General features: G+C 65.2%; 3 protein-coding genes across 9 annotated transcripts in view; 1 reads left to right on the plus strand and 2 right to left on the minus strand.

Moving 5' to 3' along the window:
• The first annotated feature begins 648 nt into the window (after positions 1 to 648).
• CYBA (cytochrome b-245 alpha chain) lies at positions 649 to 8,012 on the plus strand. Of its 2 annotated transcripts, XM_082711591.1 has the most exons (6): positions 649 to 809; positions 4,981 to 5,050; positions 5,520 to 5,594; positions 5,814 to 5,897; positions 6,432 to 6,513; positions 7,741 to 8,012. In XM_082711591.1, exons 1-6 carry the CDS (start codon positions 752 to 754, stop codon positions 7,954 to 7,956), a joined length of 585 nt encoding a protein of 194 aa, XP_082567717.1. In that variant the 5' UTR covers positions 649 to 751; the 3' UTR covers positions 7,957 to 8,012. The 2 variants fall into 2 exon arrangements, with proteins under 2 accessions (XP_082567717.1, XP_082567718.1); XM_082711592.1 differs by lacking the exon at positions 5,814 to 5,897.
• IL17C (interleukin 17C) lies at positions 7,738 to 11,102 on the minus strand. 2 transcript variants are annotated; one of them, XM_082711579.1, is made up of 3 exons: positions 10,868 to 11,102; positions 10,250 to 10,578; positions 7,738 to 9,848 (listed from the first exon to the last, which is right to left on the minus strand). In XM_082711579.1, exons 1-3 carry the CDS (start codon positions 10,868 to 10,870, stop codon positions 9,587 to 9,589), a joined length of 594 nt encoding a protein of 197 aa, XP_082567705.1. In that variant the 5' UTR covers positions 10,871 to 11,102; the 3' UTR covers positions 7,738 to 9,586. The 2 variants fall into 2 exon arrangements, with proteins under 2 accessions (XP_082567705.1, XP_082567704.1); XM_082711578.1 differs by having other exon boundaries at positions 10,250 to 11,102.
• Positions 11,103 to 15,258: 4,156 nt separating this feature from the next.
• ZC3H18 (zinc finger CCCH-type containing 18) overlaps positions 15,259 to 23,515 on the minus strand; it is a 60,584-nt gene continuing 52,327 nt past the window's right edge. For all 5 annotated transcript variants that reach the window (XM_082711447.1, XM_082711448.1, XM_082711451.1 and 2 more), the window contains 9 exons: positions 23,209 to 23,334; positions 21,418 to 21,522; positions 20,036 to 20,179; positions 19,646 to 19,705; positions 18,682 to 18,842; positions 18,261 to 18,457; positions 17,709 to 17,805; positions 16,697 to 16,793; positions 15,259 to 16,144 (listed from right to left, as the gene is read on the minus strand). In XM_082711447.1, the coding sequence (XP_082567573.1) occupies positions 15,931 to 16,144; positions 16,697 to 16,793; positions 17,709 to 17,805; positions 18,261 to 18,457; positions 18,682 to 18,842; positions 19,646 to 19,705; positions 20,036 to 20,179; positions 21,418 to 21,522; positions 23,209 to 23,334 (1,201 nt within the window). In that variant the 3' untranslated portion in view covers positions 15,259 to 15,930. The remainder of the gene's footprint in view (positions 16,145 to 16,696; positions 16,794 to 17,708; positions 17,806 to 18,260; positions 18,458 to 18,681; positions 18,843 to 19,645; positions 19,706 to 20,035; positions 20,180 to 21,417; positions 21,523 to 23,208; positions 23,335 to 23,515) is intronic.

The following is a 23,515-nucleotide window of genomic DNA, read 5'->3' on the forward strand; positions in this document are numbered from 1 at the left end:
CCCAGAAGCTTGGCAGGTCCTGCCCCCGGACTTAGTCCCGGAGCAGAGGGTTGCTTGTGGTTAGACCTGAGGAAGTGGGGGCTGGGCCTGCCATTGTGCCCCCTGGTGAGGACTGGCGCCTTGCTCCTTTGTGGGGCATCCGTGGTGTGGCTGCGGTGAAGGTTCTAGGCCTTGAAAACCTTCTAGGAACCAGCCTGCCCACACCTCTTGGAGAAACCCCTGTTGCCGCCTGTGGGATCCTCCGACTGGAAAGTCGGAGAAGCTGGAGCTTTCTGCCCTCTTAGGCAGGTGCCTCCACCCCACAGCGTGCTCCCCCTGTGGCCCAGCCCGCCAGGGATCGCCTTGGTCCGAAGAGGCCCGGGGACGCTTGGGAAGTGGAGCTGATGGTGCCTAAGGGGGCAGTGGTGGCCTCCCCTGCGGCGCCTGGAAGGAGCTGGGAGAGGAAGTAGGCCGAGGCCTGGGCCTGGACGGAGCGGGACCGGCGGGGGCTGCGGGGACCCCCGCCTGGGAGGGAGGCCCGGCGCCGGCAGGGCCCCCCACGCTCGGTCCCTGCTCTCACCGAGAGCAGGTCCGGGCCGGCCCCAGCGGGGTCCCCCAGCTGCCCGGCGGGGCGGGGCCTGCTGCCGGGGGCGGGGCAGGCCGCGGGGGCGGGGCGGGGCGGGGCGGGGCCGGCCTTCGGGCTGGGCCGGCGGCAGCAGCGCGGCCCGCAGTGTCGCAGGGATCCCGCCGAGTCGCGGTCGTCTCCGCCACCATGGGGCAGATCGAGTGGGCCATGTGGGCCAACGAACAGGCGCTGGCGTCCGGCCTGAGTGAGTGCGCGCCGAGCCCTCGGGCTGCGGGTCGGGCTGGACCAGAGCGGGCGCGAGACCCCGGGCTGCGGGGACTGAAGGCCGGGCGGGGGGCGGGCCGGGGTGGGCTGCGGTCGGCGGGGCAGTCAGGGACCTTGGCCTGCGGAGGAGGTTTGGAGACCAAAAAGCCCTGGCTCCTGACCACCCTCCAGCTAGCTGTCCCCTCTACTCCCCCACCCCAGCCGGGACCTCTACTCGGGGAGAGGAAGTTGCAACCAGGGGAAGAGGCGTTTCGTCCCTGGTGGTTTCCGGGGAGTCACTGGCCCTGGGGTTGGGTGAACACAGCAAGTGGACAGCCCATACCCCTGCTGCCCAGGGCTGGGGGGCTTTGGCCTAGCCGTGGAGAGGGGCTCCCTCTCGTCCTGGGTCCTGGGGGGCAGGTGCTCAGCACATGGGGCCCCACCCCCAGTTGGACACAATGGCTTCTAGGATTTCTTAAGGGAGCTGGAAACCCCCGAGAGTGACCCTGTTCAGCTCAACTCCCAGAGAGACTGCTTCTGGGGTGGGGGCAGGGCCCCCAGGCACCATGGCCCGTGTGCGCAAGAGCTCTGGTAAGGGAGCAGTGGGGTGTGCACCCCAGCTCTGTACTCACAAGCAGGAACCTCTCTAGACTGGGTGAGGCAAAGCTGAGTCAAGAGGGGCCCCAGAAGCTCTGCCTGCCTCCCTCCAGGGACCTGCCAGTCCCAGGAAGGGCCTGTGAGCCCAATGTGGAACATGCAGGCAAGGGGCGTCTTAGCCGCACACCATTCCCCCGCACTGCACCCCACCCCGGCCTCCTGCACCTGCGAAGGGAGGAGCAGAGGCAGAGGACGTCTCCCCACCCCACACTGTCAGATCACATTTTAGAGCGTGGGGCCTAGGGTGTGCTGTACGTGCAGGCAGATCCTACGTGCTGCGGGCCTCTCCAGTGGCCGAGAACTCAGTGGGTCGGTCACATGGTGCTGTCACGGTCCCCAGGTCCCCAGGCTGTCCACTGCAGGCCAGCCTCTGGTTCTTTGGAGGCCCACTGTGAGCAGGCCGGCATCCTGGTCTTGGCTACCGCCTGCGAGGCCGGTGGGCCCACACTTCTCTCATGTCCATGGCACAGATGGCAAAGTCAGGGGTGAGCTCAGCTTCTCCATCGTCAAATAAGAGTGCTTGTCAGAAGGTCCCACGGGGCCTGCTCTGGTTCCTCCCTTGCTGACTTCTCTTCTGGGTGTGAACTGTAGCCTCCAGTGACGGCTCAGGCCTGGTGAGACCCTGACCACACACAGTCACAGCCCACAGATTTTTCTATTGTGGGAAGCCCCATCTGACCGGATGGTGGCACCTGCTGCTAAGAGCCTTCCTGGGGTTTTCTAGTACACACACCAAAAGCCAGACTCTGGCTGCTCCAATCCCTGAGTGTCCAGACCCTTGCCCTCTCCGGGACTCGTGCACAGCCTTCTGTTCTGTTCCTGGATCCTCTGAGCTGAGCCCAGGGCCTTTGCTGAGCTGAAGTGTCTGCGGCTTCTGCATTCGGCTCTCAGCCCCCGGTGCCACCCGCTTGCAGCAGACTTGCCGGGGTGCCAGGCGGAAAGTTGCCCCAGACAGTCCATCCCCTTCCCCCTCTTCTAGTTTCGATTTTCTTTCTGTTCCCCTGACAAGACCACGAGACCTGCAAGAGCTGAGGCCTCGTCTCTCCTTGCCGCTGCTCGGTGCTGCACGGAGCACGGCTCTCCTGGCGTTAGGGGGTGGCGCGGCGGCCCTTCCTCCTCCCTGGTGGGTCAGTGGTGTCTTTGCCCTCCTCTTGCCAAGGGCAGGCAGCCCCGCCGCCGCTCGGAGGGGGAAGTCACAGACCCAAACACAAGTGAGCTGGCTGAATGCGGAACAGCGCACTTCCCTCTCCCAGCTCCCCCAGATGCTGACCGGCCAACAAAGAAAGTTAATATGTACTAGAGCTCAGCAGCACCACTGGTAGGGAGTCTGCTGGCAGGAAGCAGAGTGAGGTTTCAAGGTGGTGTATCTGGGCTGCATGGCTAGACCTGGCTGGGGAGGGCCACATGCACAAGAAACAGAGTCGGGAATAGTCCCTTTCAAGGATGCTTGGGACCCGCAGCCAGGGTTGGCTTGAAGAAGCCTGGGACCATGCAAAGCCTTGCAAACTCAGGCCTGTGCTATGTGTGGGGAAGGGCTGAATGTTTTCTACCCTGGGCCAGACCAAGAGATTGCCGTGCACGAGGCCCAGGCCTGGAGGAACCCCGAAGCCCCCAGCAGAGGCAACGTGAAAGCTGTCTGCAAGCCCGTTTGCTCCCCAGGGGCGCAGGAGACCGCCCCAGGAAGCCGGGCACTGCCAGCCGCCTGCTCCGCACCCCCACCCCCTGCCCCGCCTGTGGAGGAAGCGCGTGGCCCGGGGTGGGCCCGCTGTGGCAGAGCCAGGGAGCCGAGCCGCCTGGCAGACCCGAGGACGTGAGGGCGCCTTGATGCCCACCAGCATGTTCCAGTCCCTCGAGGGGAGAAGAGAGCAGAGCGTACGATGAAACAGGACAAAAAGTGAACTAATGCAGAACCTCAAGAAAGAAAATTCGTTAACGGTTCATGGGTGAGCTGGTGCTCACTGTAAAGATAAGAGGCTCGTGGAATGGACGATGGGACTCGGGGAGCCTCGCAGCATGCCGCGCACACCAGAGACGGGGTTACCGAGGAGACACTGCGCCCTGTGCAGGGGTGCAGGGGTGGGGGTGCAGGGTGGGTAGCAGTGGAGGGAGGGAGCCCGCCGCGTGGGGGCAGTGGGGGTGCAGGGAAGACCCTCCCTGTGGGGAGCAGCAGGCGCAGAGGGGAGAGTCCGGGCCCCGTAGAGCGAGTGCTGGGGGGCGGTACGAACGGGGAACGGGTGAGCATTTTCCAGAAATGGAGAAATCTCAGATTGAAAGAAAGCAGTCCTTTACACAATAAAGAAAAACAAATCCCTTTTTGGACACAAGGTAACGAAATTATAGACCATTAAAGAAAAATCTTAAAATTTACCAGAGGGGAAGAGTGGCTTCGAGAGTCAGGCTGACGGCAGACTTCTCCAGGAGGGCCCCCAGAAGACAAGGGAATGAGATCTTGGGTGCAGAGGGGAGGGTGTGTTCAAGCCCCAGGCCGACTCACTGAGGGCAGCAGGCCTCCCCGGGGGGACCCCTGAGGGACACCGGTCAGCGGGGGGGCACGGGGTCCTGCAGCAGGGCTGGCGGTGAGGAGGGGGCCTCGGGGCATGAGCACCGATGGTAGATCATGAAGTAATCCTGCCCGCGCAGCTGGGGGGTGAGGCCGAGGGGAAGCTGACGTCCGTCCACGTGTGATCTGGGAAGAGAAACGTGAGATTTCAGGTTGGAGCGCGTTAGCCAGCGGTGGGAAGGTGACACCGGCGCCCGTCACACAGCGCGGTCGGACCCGCTCATCCGCAATCGTGCACGAACTCCCGTGCTTGTAGCGAGAGAAACCACTGGAAGTTCTGGGATTGCGCACGCAGGTGTGCGAGGACTTAGGTCTCTGCCTCTAAAATGGCTACAGTGGAACATTTCGTGTTGCAGATACGTGACCGCAAGAGAACAGGTTGTAACAAAATAGTTTCTGGGGAGGAAAGGTCCAACCGTATGTCACCTCCTGCCGGGGGAGGCAGCCCTACGCAGGCTGGGAAGAGCCGACAGACGCCAGGCCCAGGAAGGGGCTGGGGTATCAGCCCCTGACCGCCGCGGTCCAGGTGGGTCGGCGGGAGCGCCGTGAGCGCCGTGAGCCCGGGAGAGGTCGTCCGTCCACAGACACCCACAAATAACAATGTCATCTCGAAGCACGGAAAGCAAACACAAAATGGCCAGGCGTCGCGGAGCCCTGCAGCGCGGGGGCCTGGGTGAGGACCAGTCCTGCCAGCGCTCCCCGGGCTCTGAGCAGCTGCCGGGTTGGGGACCGGTTCCACCCACGCGCCGTGCTCTGTCGGCCCGGCCCTGGCCCCGTGCCCAGCTCATGGGCTACTCCCCGCCCCAGCCAACCCACCGTGTCCCCTGCAGGGACCAGTGTTTTGTCCCACCACAGAGCATCTGTTGGGGACGGCTGGCCTCGCCAAGGGAGGGGGAGCGTGCGGGGAGAGCTGGGGAGGGGGACTCCTGCTAACCTGCCTCTCCTCTCTCCGCAGTCCTCATCATGGGGGGCGTCGTGGCCACGGCCGGCCAGTTCACCAAGTGGTACTTCGGCGCGTACTCCATGTATCCTGCCGGTGTAGATCTGGGACGGGGTGCGGGGGACAGTGGTGCGGGGCTCCGGGTGCGGACGCGGCTGCCCCTGGGGCCACGCGCACGTCACAGTTTCCCTGGGCCCCCGCAGACGTGGGGAAGACAGGACAGGGCTCAGTCGCAGTTAGGGAAGCCGAGGCTGGGAGCAGGGGAGTGACTGGCGTGAGGCAGGAGGCCCGTCGCCTGGCGAGAGGCGTCAGCAGCCCCGAGAGCAGCACTGAGGCCCCGGGAACTCTGGGGAGCCCCTCTGTGCCCCCTTCTATCAGCTGTCCAGCTGGGCCGGCCTGGGATCTGTCGGCGGTGGCTGAGCCCCTCTGGCCCAGTTGGGAGGGGCCAGCGGGCACCCAAGTGGCCAGACCCGTCAGAAGCTGCTGGCTGTTTCCCGCCAGCAGGCCGCTGCACCCCGTCTGTTCTCCGAGCTGTTCCTTCACGGCACGTTCAGTGGCGCAGGCGTGTTCGTCTGCCTGCTGGAGTACCCCCGGGGGAAGAGGAGGAAGGGGTCCACCATGGAGAGATGGTGAGCTGCCATCCCTGCGCTGGGGGGCGTTCCCGGGGCTGGGCCACCCCACAAGGGAGGACACGCCTTCTGAGGCCGCAAACGCCCTCCTGGGCAAACAGGCCAGAGCCCGCCCTGCTGCTGCCGCCCCTCGGTCTCTGGGAGGGAGGAAGCCGGGGTGCTGGGGGGGCGGGGGGATGGCTGCTGAGCAGGATACAGTGTCTCTCGCCCTCCGCCTAGTGGACAGAAGTACATGACCAAAGTGCTGAAGGTGTTCGGGCCTCTCACCAGGAACTACTACATCCGGGCCTTCCTGCACCTGGGGTGAGCCTCCTCCCGCCTCCCCCTCCCCCGGGGACCAGTATGGCCCTGGAGTAAACCCCTCCCCACTGGCTCGAGTCAGCCCCGTCCCGGCCCAGATAGGCTTCCAGACCCGGAACCGGGGCTTCCCCAGACCGGCTCCGTGACCTCGCACCGCGTAATGGCTCACGGCCACGCCAGGAGCTCACTGGGGAGTCGTCGGGGGGCTGAGGAGGCTCACCTGGGCGGCTCCGCTCACTGCCCTGGGCTTGCGCCTGCTGGTTCCTGCCAGGGAGGCCCCAACGCCCTGGGGCTTTGACGGCCACGTGGGCGTCCTCCTGGCGTGGTGGGTGGGGGCCCAGCCCCAGCACCCCAAGAATTGTTAAGGCTCAGATAAAAGCAGAGGACAGCTCCAAGGGCCCAAGTGTGGAAGCCCAATCTTTGGCAGGACTGGGCGTGTCCTCCAGCCGGGGTCCTGGGGGCCACATGCTATGGTCTGCCTGGTCCTGGGGGGTCCTGGGGTGCAGACTCCTCCTGACCACCTGCCTCCCCCCCAAGGCTGTCAGTACCTGCCGGCTTCCTGCTTGCCACCATCCTGGGGACGGCCTGCCTGGCCATCGCGAGCAGCATCTATCTGCTGGTGAGTGCTGTCGACTGTGGCGGGTCCCCAAAGCCGGCTCTGCAGCCTGAGTCCTCACTCGTGCCGTGGCGATGTCAGTGGGTCCGTGGCCACCAGTCACTGGACGTGTAGTGTGCGCTAGCTCCTTTTTCTGGGCCTTGGCCCTGCTTTGCAGACCAAGAAGTAGAAAGTCAGAAAGGTGATGTGGGTGGCCCAGGGTCACACGGCCAGCCACGGCTCAACCACACTTTTCTCACCTCACCCATCTCTGCTAACTTGGGGTGCTATTGGGAGCACTTCCTGGGGAGCCTGCTAACGGTACAGATGCCACGGGGATGTTTTCCAAAGCTGCCCCATGGGGCCTGCCCAGGGCCGGGACACGTGCAAAGGCCCCCGAGGTAGGGCTGCACGTCACCCGGTCTTCCCGGAAGAGCCGGCGGGCTCGGGGGAGGACGGCGTTGGGGGAAGCTCTGCCGGGCGCAGGCTCTGGGCCAGATGTGTCTGAGCTTTCGCTTAGAACCGCCCATTTTTTGAGGGGGCTTTTGTGTTTTCCTGATTAACTTGCAGGAGTCCCGTGTTCTGTTTTCAGTGTGAGTGTTCTGTGCGTGAATTTCAGACCCTGACTACTTTCTCTGCCTCGGAGAGGGGTCTGTTAGCGTTGGTCTGACACCCTTCCCTGGGCGGGACGGAAGTTTGCCTGTTGGCCCGCTGGCCTGTACCTTCCACAGACGCACTTCCCTGCCCGTCAGGCGCGTCTCTGCCCTCCTCCGATCCTGGAGTTTCCTTTTCAGGGTAGACATACTGGGATTCACCTCGGGAGGTGGGGCCGGGGTGCCCTTCATTCTTCTGCTTCCTGAGTGACATCATGTCACAGTTTTTCTCTCAAGGAGGGTGAGCACAAAGGAAAAGCCCACGTTCCCAAGCCCTCGGGGCCTGCTGAGGGCGCTGCGTCCAGCAGGAGCCCATTCTCTACCCTCAGCCGCAGGGCTTGTGCCCCCACGAAGCCTCCTGCCCTCCCCGGCTCCACGCCGGCCCCTCCCACCCGCGGCTGGAGCATCAGCCTCCTGGTTGCCCTCCCCACTGTGGGGTCCTGCCTGGAGAGTGAGGCAGCCGGAGTCTGGGGTCCCGGTTGTCACTCCGGAGTTAGTGGATTCAGACGTGGGTCCCGCCCGGTTCCCGGGGGCTGGTGGTGGGCGCGGAGGTGGCCTCCGGGAGGCCCTATCAACCCGGCTCCGCTGTATCCTGCAGGCGGCCGTCCGTGGAGAGCAGTGGGTCCCCATCGAGCCCAAGCCCAAGGAGCGGCCGCAAGTCGGGGGCACCATCAAGCAGCCGCCCAGCAACCCCCCGCCCCGGCCCCCAGCCGAGGCCCGAAAGAAGCCTGGAGAAGAGGAGGCTGCAGGGGTGGCAGGGGTTTCCGGTGGCCCCCAGGAAAACCCGGTCCCGGTGATCGACGAGGTCGTGTGACCCGCGTCTCCTTCCGTCCCCCGAGTAGCCTCCAAAATAAACCAAGGATGGCAGGCTCCTGACTCCGTGTGCAGCCCACTCCCAATCCCGGCTCCTGCTTCCGCGTAAATCTCGGATGGGCTGCTTCTCGCCCCCTCTGCCTCTACGCCTGCCTGTCCCACAGGGCCACTGCCAAACCGCCAGGCTCCCACGGCCCGGGACAGATGCCACCGGCAGCACTCCGGTCACTGCCGCCACAGGGATGCCCCTGGCCCGGGGCCTCTGGGCCTCCTGGACCTTTGGTTTGGAAGGTCCTCTCCCTTCCCGTCCCCAGCCATTGTTCCTTCACCAACAGATGGTGTCGCCGCTGGTTCTGTGGTGTCCGTGGCCCGTGGGCCCTGCTCTCAGAGCCAGCCATGTGGTGGAGACTCAGTCACGTGCTGAGCCAAGCGTCCTTCAGACCCCGGACAAAGGTCCCTCCTTCCCAGCGGGGTGCGCGTTCGCACACAGTAGGCCTTCCGGGGTGAAAACGCCCGGATGGGCAGGGCGGTGCTGGAAACGTCCTTCAGATGGGCTGGGGAAACCGAGTCTCCAAGGGGGGACGTCATCGCCTCGCCGGAACTGCACAGGCTCTGATCCCAGGTCCAGAGGCAGGGGTGCCTGGCCTAGGGGCTGCCCCTGGCTGGCCAGGTCACTGCAGGGGGTGGGGGCAGAAGCCCCCAGGGGGGCATCTGGGCAGCGAGACGAGCCTTCGGATTTGTCTGGGTCTCTGGTGGGGCTGCAGGAGAGACTGACACTTGGGGGGAAGGTGGGCTGCACAGGCGTTTCCCCCGAGCTGAGCTGACCCCCCCCGGCCATGAGGCAGGGGGCTGGGGGCCCTTGGTGGCGAGGGCCTGCCCGCATCGTGGCCAGACCGGGAGCAGAGCCCCTCCCCGGGAGCCACGGCCAGAGGTGTTGGCAGGTGAAACCCACTAGGGCCCTCGGGGTGCACACGTTTCGCACACCGGTTCACACACAGACATTTCTGGAAGGATGCAGGACCCAGGGCCAGCGGCTGCCCTAGTGGACCAGCTGGGCTTCGGGCCAGGCAGGGGTGAGGGTGAGGAGGGTGCCTTCAGCCGCTGCCCCCTGCCTCGACGCTGTGCTCTGGGGGCGTTTGTCGATTAAAAACACTCTCACACTTTGAATAAATAATTGTTTTAGCAATACAAGGGTACTTGTTCCTGGGGGGGCTGGGAAGGGGGAGCTTGGGGGCCGGGACCAGCCCGAGGCTGGTGAAGGTGTGAGGGTGCCCGGGGAACCACCGACCAGGAGGGGACATGAGAACACATTTTGTTTAAGAAGCTCTAGAAGAATAAAATGATTCCTTCTAGCCCAACTGTTTTTGCAGGAAGGGTAAACCGAGTCTCAAGATGGGCCTGACCGGCGGAGGGTGACCCCGCAGGCCCAGGGACGCGGCTCTTCAGTGCCCGTTCTCACCCCCAAGGACCGGAGCCTCGGAACCTCCCCAGGGAACCCCAGGAGGCAAATAAATAACCAATAAATACCCATAAATAGTAGGGACCCTCTTTGCAGAGACCCCAATTGTCCAGTCTGTGGGGGCGACCCATGGCCCCCCGCCCGATGCCACCAAGACAGCCGAGGCCTCTGGTCACTGTGCCGACCTGGGCAGGACGCAGGTGCAGCCCACGGGCACGCGGATGAACTCTGCGTGGAAGGAGAAGGCCCCGGGCGTGGGCAGCCCGGTGGCATCGTGCGAGCAGGGCCGGCGTCGGAGCACCAGCAGCGTCTGCTGCAGCGGCACAGAGTTGAGCGCGGCCGTCTCTCGGCCCGTCTTGGCACTGATGCAGCCCCGGCACAGGCACTGGGCGAAGGCCAGCTTCTGCGGGTAGCGGCTCTCGTCCGTGTCCACGCTGCGGGGACAGATGGGGTGAGGCCCTTGCCCGCCACCCCCAGCTGTGCCTGGCACTCAGGGTGCCCCTGGCCTGATGCGGGCTGGGGAAACCAGGCTGCAGGGCAGGTGGCATGGGGCCCCCTTCCCGCCCACCCAGTTCCCCGACCCCCAGCCCTGGGCCCAGCCACCCCTGCAGGGACTCCAGCGTTTACCGGAATTGTCCCAGGGGGCCCGGGAGATGGAGCTCCCGGCAGGACTGCCCGGGGCTCCTGTGATGGGCCCTGCCCTCCTGCTTGGGGGTGGGGGATGGGGGGGTGACAGCTCCTCTAGCTTCGAAGACATGGAGGCTGGGAGGGGAGGGGCTGGCTCAACTCTACAGGGCAGGGACCCCGGTCCCCCTGGAAGTCCCGCGGCCCTCACCGGTATCTCCAGGGCGAGATGGAGCGCTGGTGAATGTCGGCTTCCAGTACCTCCTCAGGCCGCAGCACCGGGCACTGGGTCCCAGCTGGGGGCCTGTCATGCCGCCTTCTGCGGCCCTCCGCCTCCAGGCTGGCCACCAGGGCTACGGGCAGAGTCTGTTCCCACTTGGCAGCTCGAGCCAGCAGGTGTGGCGGGGCCTGGCCCAGGGGCAGCTCCTCGGCTGAATAGCAGCGTGGGGTCCCGTGGAGGTGGGCTCCCCCCAAGAGCTGGGGGCCACGGCGGGCTGGGCTGGCAGGCAGCCAGAGCAGAAGCAAGAGGCCGGGAAGGAGCTGGTGTACAGACATTGGGTGGTCAGGTCGGGGTGGTGCCCAGGGAAGGCAGCACCTCCCTGGCCTCCTAGCTTGCCCTAGATGGGGTGCGGCGCTCCCTCTACAGTTGGGGAAACTGAGACCCAGAGGGAAACTTAGCCCTCGGGCCAGGATCTCCAGAGCACTAGAGCTGCTGGGTCCTGGCTCTCTCTTTTCCCCGGATTTGGGGTTTTCCTGGACCCCATGCCAGCATCCTCTGCTTGGGGGCTGGCGGCACAGTGCAGGTGGGGGCATGAGAGCAGCGGCTCACCATGGCAGCCGTGGCGCTGGGCGGAGAGAGGCAGGTGCACTTGGCTGTGGGCCTGGAGGCTGCGGGCCTGGAGGCTGCGGGCCTGGAGGCTGCCCGGCTCCAGGTGCCCTTTATACCTCCAGCCACACCTGGGGAAAATCCAGAGCCGCTTCCTCCTGGGGAAGTGCCCAGCCGGGCTTCCTCCTCCACTCCCGAGTCCCCGCCATGTCCTCCTCCACTGCACTCCTCCCCCTCCCCCACCCAGAGGGACCCTGCCTTGGGACTGGGCTGTATCTGCCTGGCGAATGGCGCTGGGACAGCTTGGACTCATCTAGGGCTCGCTCCCCAGGCTGGGGACAAGCGGTTGGTCCCGTTTTTTTCTCAGAGATGGTCCAGGAGAGGCCCCGTGTCCGCCTCCGGGGGGTGCCGGTGGGAGAGTCAGGAATAGGCTCTGGGGCTGGGGGCCAGACAGCGTTTCCGGTTCTGGGTTGGCTTCCTGCGGATTTGCTCAACAAAACCCATCCAAAGCCAGGGATGCGGGGGAGGACGCCTTGGAAGTCAAAGAAGCTGCATTTGAGGAGATTCCCCACCCGCCCCCCTCCACCAAGGCTGCGGCTGCTGCAGTGGGGGGGGGGGGCTGCCTAACCACCATCCAGGCCCCTCCCTTGGTCATCCAGAAAGGGACAGCTGGAGGCGATCTCGCGCAGCTTTGGCCGTCACTCCCTGGGTCCCAGGGCCACCCCAAAGCGTCCCCCAGTTTAGCACAGTCTGAGGGCAGGGGAGTGGCTAGGCTGGGCACCAGGCAAGCACTGTTCCCTAAGTCTCCAAGGACACAAAGACGCCCTAGGGGAGCCCGGACCTGCCCTCCTGGTCCTCACAGGCATCTGTACCTGCAAGGGGGCTGCCCTGTGACCCTCGCCCTCCCGGGGAGCAGGACATGGTCAGGGGAGACCCTGCCCCTCGCTGGCCCAGAGGAAATGCTCCTTCCCAACAGCTGGCTGGATAGATGCAGAGTTCCCAGGGCTGTTCCTGCCTACAGTGTCCTGGGCCCTGGTCACCAGCGCTCTGCTCGCATACTTTCTGCACTGGGGAGGTCACTACCTCACCTGCATTAGTTCGTACAATAACGGAAATCAAATTGTGGGCAGGGTCCGTTCCTTCCCGGGTCTCGGAGGGAGGACCGCTCCCACCTCTTGGAGCTTCTGGGGCTGCTGGTAATTCTGAGAGTCCCTTGGCTTCTGGCCACACCACCGCAACCCCAGCCTCATCCTCACGTGGCTCTCCCCTGGGTCTGTGTCTCTCCTGCGCAAGGACGCTACCCTCATTCAGAAAGATCTGAAGAACCAAGACTCTTCATTCGTCCCAGGGATGGGGGCCAGGACATCAATGTCTCTTGGGGGGTACACAGTAGAACCCAGGACCCCCTCTCCAGGGTGGATGCTGGTGGCTTGCTTGGTGCACCCGCGTAGGCCAGCTTTCCAGGACGCCCCTCCTGAGGGGCTGACAGCTGACCACTGATTACTGACCGCTCCTGTCTGGGGAGAGTTCTAGTCCCCCTCGTGTCCCCCCAGGAGGCAGTGTGAGCCCCTTGAGGGCAGAGGCGGTGGAGTGGTCCCACGGCCGCCCTGGCATAGAGCTGTGCGCAGCACCTCGGGCTTCCATAAATACACCGGGACGAGGGAAGAGGGGCGAGCCTGGTTCCCCTGGGAGTAACATGGGGTGACAGTGCCCCCGTTGCGGGGTCCGGAACGGGATGCCCACTGTGCCGTGGTCTCACCTTCCTTTGTGTGTGGGGGGGTCTGCACACACGCACACGGGCGTCATTTATGAAATGAAAAGTAAGATGGTCACTTCTGCCGCCGCTGCCTGGCGGGTGCGCTCTCGTGGGGGCACCGCAGGCTGCACAGGGCACACGCCTCAGCCTTGCCCACTCCCCCACGCCAACCCCTCATGGGCGGGGGAAGTTTCCGCGTTTTCTGTGCCTTTCCAGAACAGCGCATGGGTGGGCACCGTGCTGGGGAGGAGCCTGGGACCAGGCTGTGCACCGGACCCGCTTCACGGTGCCACCACCAGGGGGGCTCCAAGTGGTCCTGACAGCCGGTCCACAAGGGGGTGGCAGCGGGGCAGCTGCCCTAGGGGACGAGTGCCAGAGCCCAGGGGTTGGGGGTCCTGGTCGGCAGCACCAAGGCCGGAAGGGTTCAGGGTGGGGGCCTGGGCGGCACCTCATTCCTGCGGGTGGCTGAGGCAAGCGCGGAAGTCCGGAGTTGGGCAAGACTGGAAAGGCGCCACCAGAGGAAGACTGGAGGACGTCCCGGAGGCGACGTCCCAGAAGGCCCCGCCCTCCAACGTGCCCCTTGGACCACAGCCTCCTTCAGTCTCCTGCTGAGTGGAGCTGCCAGCCGCCCTGGGGGGGGCGTTGACAACTGTCCCTGTTGAGAGCTGGGGGGCTGGGCGCATTGGGGAGGGCGGGGGAGGAGGCCCAGACGCCCTGGCAGCTGCTGCGAATGACCCGAGAGAAACCCACAGAAACTTCACTCTCAGCAAAGGAGCAGCCGGGTGCGCCGGCCACGTTCACTCTTGACCTTGGAGACTGTATCTCACATTTGAGTGACAAAATTAAGAAAAACCCCTTCTGTTATTTTTTATCCACTCAAGAAAGACGAGGAGAGAGGCTGTGGTGGGGGTAGGGGGGTATTAGCAGGAGCCAGGTGGTTAGGGAAGGAGTGTGGGACGGCGTGAGGGGACAGGCCGCGCAGGCTGGGCCACGAGAATTAGGGTGAGGAGTTCATCGGGTCAGAGTTCCAGGAACAGGAAAGAGCACGTGCAAAAGCCCTGGGCTGGGAAGAATGGTTAGCAAGAGGTCGGCATGTGGCAGAGCTGCTCTAGCTGTGAAGACTGCACCTGGACACGGGGTCACTCTGGTGGACAGACATGGAGGGACGGCCCTTAATTAGGCCCACTGTTGACCTGTTAGCCACAGCCAGGATCTCAGCCATGCCCCCTGGAGCGCAAACCTGTCTGAGGATCCATTACAGAACAGGGCTTCCTTTTTCCAGATGCTTGGCCTGGAATGTTCTTTCCCTGAATGTTCTTGGTACCAGACTGGGCAGGGGGAGGGTTGGCGTAGGCTGTGGCCCTTACCCCTCCCAGGACAGGTACTACTGAGTCTGGCCCAGAGCAGCCCTGGGTCCAGAGGGGTCATGCTCATGGACACTGGGCTGGGTTGAGGGAACCAGGGCCATGGCTCCAGCCTTGGTGTCAGAGGCTCAGGCCAGGTCAGCGGGGCAAGGAGAGCTATGCGCAGACGGGGACATGTGGTAGGCGCACCTGTGGGCTCCCAGCCGGCTTGTGGGGTGCAGCGGCCTGAGAGTACAGAGCACAGGGGTCAGGATGGCCCCCGACGTGCCCTGGCTTCTGGCTCTGTGTCCTCGAAGGCCTCCCACTCAGAGAATGGGGGTTCCCTTCGTACCCAGCTTTGACCCAAAGGCAGCTCAGATAAGCCTTGAAAACCTGCTAAGACCCAAGAGCGAGGCCACTGGCGTAGGAGGGCCCAGACACCCTGCAAGACTTGGTGGCCACGCGGAATGCTGTCCACCCCCAGGCCCCCATGCTCCACCGGCCACCCAGCCTGGGCAGAGTGCCCAAGTACAGCTCAGCGGTCCCCGGTGCAGGAGAGAAGCCCCGGGGCTGCTGCCCGCTGACCGGGCCCAGGGCAGATGCCTCCCCAGAACTGGGGTTGGGGGGTGGCACGGGCCCCAGGGGGCGTTCTGTCCGCCAGCACTTATAGAACTTGTTTGAAAGCCGTCTGAGTGCGGAGGGGTGCTGACACCCCCAGACTGTGTGGGGGCTCCCCGAGGCCTTGGTGCCCCTTGGTGAGCTAACTCCTCCAAGATGGGGCCGCGGTGAGCACCAGGGCTCCTCCTCTTTGGTCTTGGTGGGATGGGGCTTCTCCAGCGGGAGCAGGGGCTGCGGCGGGCAGGACAGTCCCACTCAAAGCTCCTCATGTTGGTGGGACCCCGGGGCTGTCCTGAGCCCAGGACCCGTCAAGCCTGCCTGCGTGCCCATGGCGGGGGAAAGCGGGGGCGACGACTGTGCACCAGCTCTGGGGCCGGGGCCGGACTAGCCCGACAGCCGCCCTTCCTGGCTCCTCTGCTCCGGGACCCATTCGAGGCAAAACAGGTCCCCAGCGCGAGCGAGGGAGGCTCCGGTGTCAGGATGTCCTGCCAGGCCCAGCACACCAGGTGCCGCCCACGGGGGCGGAGGGGCAGAGCGGCGCCAAGGGCGTCTCCTTAGGGCCCCCGGGACACCCGCGTCCTCAGCCTCCAGGAGCCGACGTGGGGAGGGCGGCGAACATGCCGGGGGCGGGGGGGGGGGACCAGGCCCAGGGAATCACCACCACCAGGGCAAGACGGTGCTTATCAAAATACTTTATTTTAGGAGACCCCTCGAAAAAAGACCCTCCACATCAGACAGACGCCCAACAACACCCTCAGCCTTTTTTTTTTTTTTTTTGGTCTTTTCTGTATTTTTTTTTTTTTCCTTTTTAAATCAACTAAAACAATCTGAGGCTTAAAATAAAAGACAGGAAGTATTTCCCGATCGGACTTCAGTCAAGAATATAGATCTATTTTCTGACCCGGGCCGGGCAGGGGTGGGGCGGCGGCCGCTCAGGAGCTCGCGGCGCTCCGGGACGGGAAGGAGCGCGTGCGGAGGACGGGCCGGCGGGGCAGCCTGGCTGGCAGCGGGGAGGGAAGCCGGGCAGGCGGCCCTGGGGCCCAGGACTGCTCATTTACATGACCCTGACGCCCAGCCTGGCTCCTGCCGCGGCTGGCCGGCCTGCCTCTGTCCGGCGGGACCTCTGCTCTGGGACGGGGCTGCGTCAGTCCGGCCTGGTCGGGAGGACACCGGGACGCGGCATCATCTTCATCACGGTGGCTTCTTTTCCAGCTGAGAAACTTTTTTCTTTTTTAATTTTTTAAAAATATTCACAGCCAAAATGAGACATTAACTTCAAAATCCCAGACGGCTGTGCTCGCGCTAGTCCCAAACACACGAGTGCCCGCGGCGGGGCCGGCCGGCGGGGCCTACACCTTCCCGGGGATCTTGGCGCGTTTCCGCGCGATCGCGTCCTCCACGGCCTTGAGCTGCTTCAGCAGCTCCTCGCGCCGCGACAGCGTGCTGGCCTTCCCGGACTTCGTGCCGGCGGACGCGGAGCTGGCGGGGCCGGTATCAGAGGCTTTGCCGGGGACGCTTGTGACCTTACTGGAGCTCTTGGACTGGGGTGACAGCTGGCGCTTCCTGCGTGGGGGGAAGGGAGGCCGTCAGAGGGTCCACCAGGTGCCTCCGCGGGGCAAGGGCACCGGATAACCGCAGCTCCGCCTGGCCTTGCTGGCGTGCGCCCCCCGCGCCCCTGCCCTCGGCTGTGGAGAGCGAACGGGGCATGGCGTCCAGGGCTCAGCTGGCGCCCTGCTGACCCGTCCCTCCTGCTTCTGGTCCCTCTGCGGCCTCCCCCTGCGGCGGGGAGAAACCCCACGCTGCTGACCCAGGAGCGGCCCTGAGAGCCGGGGTGTGTGGTGGCTCCAGGCATAGCAGAGTCCGGGACCCAGCTGGCCCATGACCCTGAGCAGTGGGGGGGCGGGGAAGGGCCTCCCAAATGACCTCCTGCGAGGAGGAGCTCCCCACCCTGCTTCCACGGCCGACGGGGAAGGCGGGAGAAACTGGGAGCAACAGGAAGCCTTGTGCCAAGGGCCCGTGTTCTAGGACCTGCTCCAGGGCAGGAACGCGCTAGCTGGCCAGCCCTGAGGCCCCGGTGCCCGTGGGGTCTGCTCAGGGCATGGGTGGGGTGCTCACCTGTCTGGTGGGGCCACGGGCACCTTAGAATTCTGGCCTCTCTGCCGCTCTGGCTTTGGGGAGCCGAGTCTCCCACCGGACTTCCGGTCCCGAGAACCTGGATGACAAGGGGGGGGGGGTTAAGACCATGGTCCCAACCGGGAGTGGGCTGATGCGCACGAACGGGGGGGACAGCCCGGACGGACGCCAGTGGCCCCGTGCCAGCGCCGCTGCAGCTCAGTACGGCCTGTGCGCTCTCACAGGAAGAGGCAACGGGCCGAGTCCGTCAGAAGGAAGGGACAGGGCAGTGCCAGTCATGCTGGAAAGCGAAGCTCCGGAGCCCACGGAGGCTGAGGGCTGGACAGGCCACCGAGCTCCCGCTAACCTGACACAAAACCCCTCATCACTCACACCTGTGAACTGGGAACAAACAGGTAGGAGAGGGGAGGAAAGAGAAGTAAAAGCGAGAAGCCGGGGGTGTTTGCCGCCCCGCCGTCGGGGGCGTGGGGAGGCTCGCGTGGGCAGCAGGGGTGTCCGGCGGCAAAGGCGAGGGGCGCCCCCTCCTGCTCTGACAGGCCCCCTGCCCTTGCTTAGGGAGGAAGGCAGGCTCTGCACCAGCGATCAAAGCCGGCCGGGCAGATGGCCCGTGGACAGCCGGGGTCGGACTGCAGTGCCCAGCCCCCCGCCTGCCCTCTGCCGCCCCCCAGAGTGTGTGTGCCCCGTGCCACCGCAAAGACGCGGACTGGAGCCACCGCCCGTCGTCAGAAGGCATTTTCAGAGAGGAAAAACAAGGACACTTGTTTTTTATTCATGGAAATGTAGTTATTTTTCATAAAAAATGTTATTTGTTTAAAAATATAATACTTTGTTACTATTAACTTAATACTAATAAATGTTGACACTTTCTCCCAAGTTTTAACTTCTAACACCTTAATATTGATGGACGGACCCACACGAGCCCGTCCTGATGAGCACACGGGCCCCGGCCCTCTGCCCTGCGGAGCCCCGCGGATCCCCGCAGAAGGACGCTCACCTCGGTCTGGGGATAAGTTAGCCCGCTTGGCTGGAGGAGGACTTTGCCTGTCTTTGTCCGACGGTTCATAGCGCTTCCTGCTCCCTTTGTCGGCCGCCTGCAGCGACAGAGGGAACACCAGGAGGGTGGCAGGCCTGACAGGCTGGCCACTGGGCGGCACCGGCCCCCGCGGGAAGCAGGGAGCACAGCGGTGCTGGTCCACGCCCGCCTCTGGGTGCTGACGGGACCCCGAGGGAGGCAAGGCCAGGACTCCGGCCTTCATGCTCTGTGGCGAAGATACCGCAGACTGTTCCCTGGGAGCCGCCAGCACTGGAGTCGAGGGAGCCTTAGGGACGTCCACTCACACAGGCCCAGCCACACGGAGAAGGGCTGGGGCGAGCAGCCAGCACTCCCGGACACTCTGATCTCCCAGGACCTGCTACTGGGCTTCGTCTCCCCCGTGAGAGCAGCAGGACAAGTGGGCTGTGTCCAGCCACAGCTCCCTGGCCCCGGGACGTCGGATACCCCGGGGACTGGGCTCCCGGAGCTGCGCCAGCAGTGCTGTGGCCTCACCTTGTTCAACAGCGTCAGCTTGATCTCCTTATGGGCGACGAACGTGCCCTGCTGGGGCTGCCCGGGGGGCGCCTGCTGGGGGGCCGTGGGCTGCTGCGGTTTAGCGCCGGCGGAGGGCCTCGAGGACTTGGGCAGCTGTGCGGACGAGTCCCTTTTCCGCTTGTCCTCCTTGACCCCATCTTCTTTCTTAGACTTTCCTGCCAACAACGAATGCTAAGTCCCAGGCGCCGTCCCGGCACGGCACTCTCCTGTGGGCCTCCCGAGGGCAGACCTGCTCTCAGCCAGGCCGCGTGGCCGTGGGATGGAGCCCGGCGGTTCCTGCGCTTTCCTGTTCACCCGCGTGAGGCAGCGCACACCCTTTCCACGAGGGGCCTGCCCGCCTCTGCAGCCACAATGCCCGGGATGCGAGGCCCCCCTGTACCTTTCTCCTTCTTGGTCTGGGCTGGGGTGGGGGACCGCGAACTTGCTGAGGACACGGGGCTGGCCAGGTCTGCGTACATGTCGTCCGAGTCCACGCTGTGCACCGAGCTACTACTCGACGTGGCGCTGGACACCGAGGAGACGCTGCTCACGCTCAGGGACCTGGACACACACAAGCACGTCTGCACCCACGCGGCCCCAAAGGCGAGACGGCCGGGGCCCAGAGGCCACAGGGAACCGGTCGCGGGTGTGCACATCCACGGTCCCCAGCCTCCGGTTTAGAGAACAAGTGCCAGCACACTGGGGACTCCAGGGAGTAGAGTGGGCGGATCTAAGGCGCCCCAGGGCGAAGGGACGCCCCGTCGCGGAGTCGAGGGCCCTCGCATGAATGAGCAGCCACCGTGTTCGCTGGGCAGGGACGTAGGACGAGTGACTAAATGGGAGTGAGGCCGGTGACGACAGGGCCGAGGGCCCAGGTTACGAGGCCCGAGAAGGGGAGGCTTTGCACTGCGGCCACACCAGACCCTGGAGTGGAGGCTGCCCTGGCCCAGCATGCGGCTCTGGGAAACACGGGAATGGCGGCCGGCTCGCAGGCGCTGTGGCCACGGCTCCCGCTGTGATGAGGACGTGCCACTTGGCAGGCCGCGGAGTCCTGAACGCTCAGAAAACACCGGAAGGCCCGGGGGAGAAAGCCGGGACCCAGTTCTGTTTAGAGACTGGGTCTCTGAACCTCTCGGAGGAAGATCTGGGCTGCGTGGAAATGAAGGAGCGCGTCCGCTCCGGGAACCCAAGCACTGGTGGGAGGCGTCTTCTCTTCCGACAGCTCAGGCGCCGCGCTCTTTCCCACTCGACTGGCTGCCCCCTGGGCGCCTCGAGCACGGCGGGCGGGCCGGCGGGAGGCTCCCGTGTGCGGGCCCGAGGGGGGTGGCCAGGGTTCAGGGGGCCAGGGAGGTGCTGACAATGACCTGGATCTGGAGCTGGAGCCGCTGTAGCTGCTGCCGCTGCCGCTGCCGCTGACCGTCCGCCTGCAACACAGAGAAGCCCGCCGTGTGGCTGCCGCGACCCCCGACCGGCCGGCTCACGGTGCGTGGGGCTCTGCGTGCTTCTAAGTGCGAGTTCTCCTCCAGAGAAAGACGCCGGCCTTCTCGGCGTCCCGCAGCAGCACTGCCCTGTTCTGGGAAGACCTCGCTGTCGAGGGGCGCCTGCATCCCGCACGACCACACCTCTGTCGCCATGATCAGGGGAAACTGAGGCTCGGGGAGGTGACAAGACAGGAGAGCCACACAGGACAGGGAACGGCAGGCCCCGGCCTCAGCTGCTTGCCCCGGGAACCAGCTGGAAGCCCGTTTGCTCACCTCCTGGGGGGGGTCCGAGCTTGCCGCTGCCTCCTCCTGGCTTCCCGTGGGTCTCCTGGCTTGGCGGGCTCGGGGGCTGGAGCAGCGGTTTTGGGGACCTGAGGTGGGGCTGGAGGTGGGGCTGGCTTCTTCACTGACTTCTCTCTGTGATGGGAGATGGGGACGGGGTCAGAGCCGGCCCTACGGGCGCAAGACAGGTCCGCGTGAGGAGCCCCGAGAACCACGGAGCCGGCGCTTCCTCCGGAACGTGCCCCACCCCGGCTGCTGGCCCCACTCATGGGGCAAACCTCCAAGGCCACCAGGAACCCTCGCATGCGGGACCCACACTGCAATATAAAGTACCCCAAAAGCTTTTTTGCGCTCTAGGTGTGGGACGAGGACCCCGCTGACCGTCCTGGGGCCGGTGCAATCAGCAGGGAGCCGCGTTGTGGGCAAAGGCGAGCTGCTGAGCACAGCGACGGGGGCGGCCAAGACGCGCCCACATGCCGCCTCCCGTGTTCTCGAGGTCCCAGCACACGGCCCGGTTTGGACGGCTGCGAGCCCGGGCATCAGTCACGCCTGCACACCGTGCCCTCCGCGGGGGTGGGTGGCTCCGGGTGCCCACGCGCTCCCGAGGGCTGCTGGCAGCCTCCGTTCCGGGCGCCCATCGGCAGCGCGGAGCGTTTCAGTGCCGTCCCCCTGGCGAGCACCAGGCTACTGGCCACTAAGTGAGTCGCACATGTGAGGACAGGGGACAAAGCAGGGGGGGGGGCGCTGGCACCACACAGAGGCACCGGCCTCACCTGCAGGGTCAGTGGCACCACTGGCTGCCTTTCAGTGCCCTGCTCAGGAAAGGAGCCTGCTTTCCCTGGGCAGGGCGGGGGGGGGGGGGCGGGGGCGCGTGGGCATGGCTGCAACCTAAGACACCACCTATTATGGGTGGTAACCGGGTGGTAAGCTCCCGGGGTTTCTAACTTGCCACATCAGTCACAACTGTTGACGAGGATCAGCGGAACCCCCCACTGGAGCAGCGCGTGCGAACGAGGCCTGTCCGGCAGGCCGCCCCTCTCTGCACACCCGGACACGGCCCCGGAAGCACGACGGTAACCACCGCCCTCGCGCCCGCTGGTAACAACAGCAAGGCCTGCCCCTGGCAAGCGCAGTGGTCTGACCCGAAGGAGCACGGCCATCGGCACGATCCACGCAGGGGTGCAGGTGTGCCGAGGTGAGCGTGGCCTTGAAGTCCACAGGCCAGGAAGAGAGAGGCTACGTGTGGCCTGGGGCCCCCAAGCCTGATCCCCCGACACCTCTGCCCACCTGCCTAGGGTTCTCACTGGGACTTCCTCACAGAGGCCACGGGGGGCAGAGAGACAGCAGGAGAGCCTGCCTCACGGGGCACTTACCCTGCTTTCCCAGGCGGTGGAGCAGGCTCCCCCTTGGTTCTAACAGAAGGTCTGTGTGGGGACGGCGTTGGAGACGGGGAGGGAGATGAGGAGAAGGAGCGGGACCTAGGAGGAAGCAGACGCATGAGGAGGGAGCACCGCAGGGCCCGTCTGCACGGAAGCACGCCGGGGATGTCACCCAGCTGCACAGAGGACGCTACTGCCAGGCTCTCCTCAGCTGCTGTACGCCCGAAATGGCTTTTGGGCAGCTCTCAGTCCTCCCCTGCAGCACAGGAGATGGCGAAGCAGCGACAGATCCTGCAGGAGGCCCGGCAGCCATGAGGCACACACTCTGCGCTGCTGGGAAGTCCAGCATGGACTCAGTGACACAGGCAGGACGGAGGGCCGAGCAGGGGAGCGGAGCCCTGAGGCCCAGGGGGCTGGAAAGTGGGGTGGGGCGGGCGGGGGCGAGCAGCACGAGGTAGGGCCTGGCGAAGCCCGGGCGCTGTGCCCGTGGAAGGAAACGGTGATGGGCTCCAGGTTCATGTGTCAGCGGCAAGGACGGAGAGCCCCAGGCTGGGGACGCTGGTGGGAAGTTCTGGAGGCCGGCCCGGCCTGGCCACGACTCCGCTGTCCCGGGATCCGGCTCTGCACCCCACGGGAGGCAGGCTTCCGCAAGGCCCCTGCGCTGGCGTTCTCTTCTGACTTGTAGAAACTTGCACCCAAGGCCCCGTTTCCCACCAAGCCACGGCACTGGTAAAATAACGCGGGGCCCCTGCAATCCCACACCCTGAGGTTTTGGAGACAGGGGTGTGGAAGAAGTGCCCGGGTCCTCCCTCCTGACGCTCCTTGGCTGGGCTGGGGGTTCCCGCCCCGGGGACGGAGGCCCCCGCTAACTGCAGGAGGTCGGAGCCGGAGCACGCGACCCTGCGCACACTGTGTGCGTGTGGCCCGGGCACCATCTGCGCCAACAGGGTCTCTCGTCTCCTCCCCACTGTGGCCTTCCCGGGCGGCTGCGGTGCCCTATGGAGACGGTGGAGCTGGGGGGGGTGACCGTGTGGCGCCCCTGACGAGCCGTCCTCCACCCCCACCGTCCTCTGGCCTGGCCCTTCTCCTCTCCTAACTCAACCCTGAATGGGGGAAGGGAAAGGGGGGGCCGGGGTCTCCCCACGCAGGTGCGCCCTGGAGGCGGGACACGGGGGTGCCCTGCAGCGCAGGCCCCCTGAACGGGCTGGAAAGACAGAAGCAGCAGACACAGAGCCTGAACAGGCCTGTTTGTTCTGTTAACTGGGGACTGTCCCTACACAGACAACAATGGAGAATCCTCTAAAACGCCAGTGTCTCTCTTCAGTGGAAAAAACACACGTGTTGTCTGACCCTTCTAGAGGCGTCCACAGAACGTCCTGTGAAGACGGAGACGGCCTCGGAGGCCTGCAGTCGGGGCACGCACACTGTAAAGCCGTAACTGAATGACAATGTGAATCACCGCCTGTGGCTAGTGGCCCAGCGGGTAGTGCAGGTCCACAGGACGTGGCCACACAGTGCCTTGTCTTCTGACTTCAGCGCACACACAACACAGGCCGTGGGGGGCCGCTTCCGAGCCGCCTCCCGACACGGGCCCGTGCGCTGAGCCCTCGACGCCAGCAGCTTGTTACCTGGCGACCTGTACACATTTCACGCTCCTCCGAAGTGACCTCGAAACGCTGCTCAGGCCATTCTGAGAACAGCTGGGTGCCTGGCGGGACGCCGGTGCACAGTGCGGCCTTGCCCAGACGCGCCCCTGCTGCCCACAGTGGCCGGCGGCGCACATACCTGGACCGGCTGCCTGAGAACGAGCTGCGTCTGGAAGACCGGCTGGAGTAGGAGCTGTAGGAGGACGAGCGGGAGCGCGAGCGGGACGAGCCGGAGCCGGAGTACGAGGACGACCGTGACGATGACCTAGAGTGTCCAAGGACAGGGCTGGGGGAGGGGCCGGTCTTCCTCCACCTCCAGCCTGGCCGCCGGGACCCGCTATCCTCAGGTGCCGACCCGGGTGACGTGGCCCCAGGCCACCTGCTCCCGCACCCCCCTCGTCCTCCATCCCTGCCTGTGCACACCGGCCACCTGGCCACACACCCAC

Source organism: Mustela nivalis, assembly GCF_964662115.1.
Source record: "Mustela nivalis genome assembly, chromosome: 18".
Classification (NCBI taxonomy): Eukaryota; Metazoa; Chordata; class Mammalia; order Carnivora; family Mustelidae; genus Mustela; species Mustela nivalis.

Coding starts and splice junctions, on each gene's coding strand:
- IL17C (XM_082711578.1), bottom strand. CDS start 10,851: ATGCCCCCACCTGCACTGTGCCGCCAGCCCCCAAGCAGAGGATGCTGG. Junction 9,849..10,249: donor ATCTCGCCCTGGAGATACCG/GTGAGGGCCGCG, acceptor CTGTCCCCGCAG/CGTGGACACGGACGAGAGCC.
- CYBA (XM_082711591.1), top strand. CDS start 752: ATGGGGCAGATCGAGTGGGCCATGTGGGCCAACGAACAGGCGCTGGCG. Junction 5,595..5,813: donor GGGTCCACCATGGAGAGATG/GTGAGCTGCCAT, acceptor CCCTCCGCCTAG/TGGACAGAAGTACATGACCA. Junction 5,898..6,431: donor CGGGCCTTCCTGCACCTGGG/GTGAGCCTCCTC, acceptor CTCCCCCCCAAG/GCTGTCAGTACCTGCCGGCT.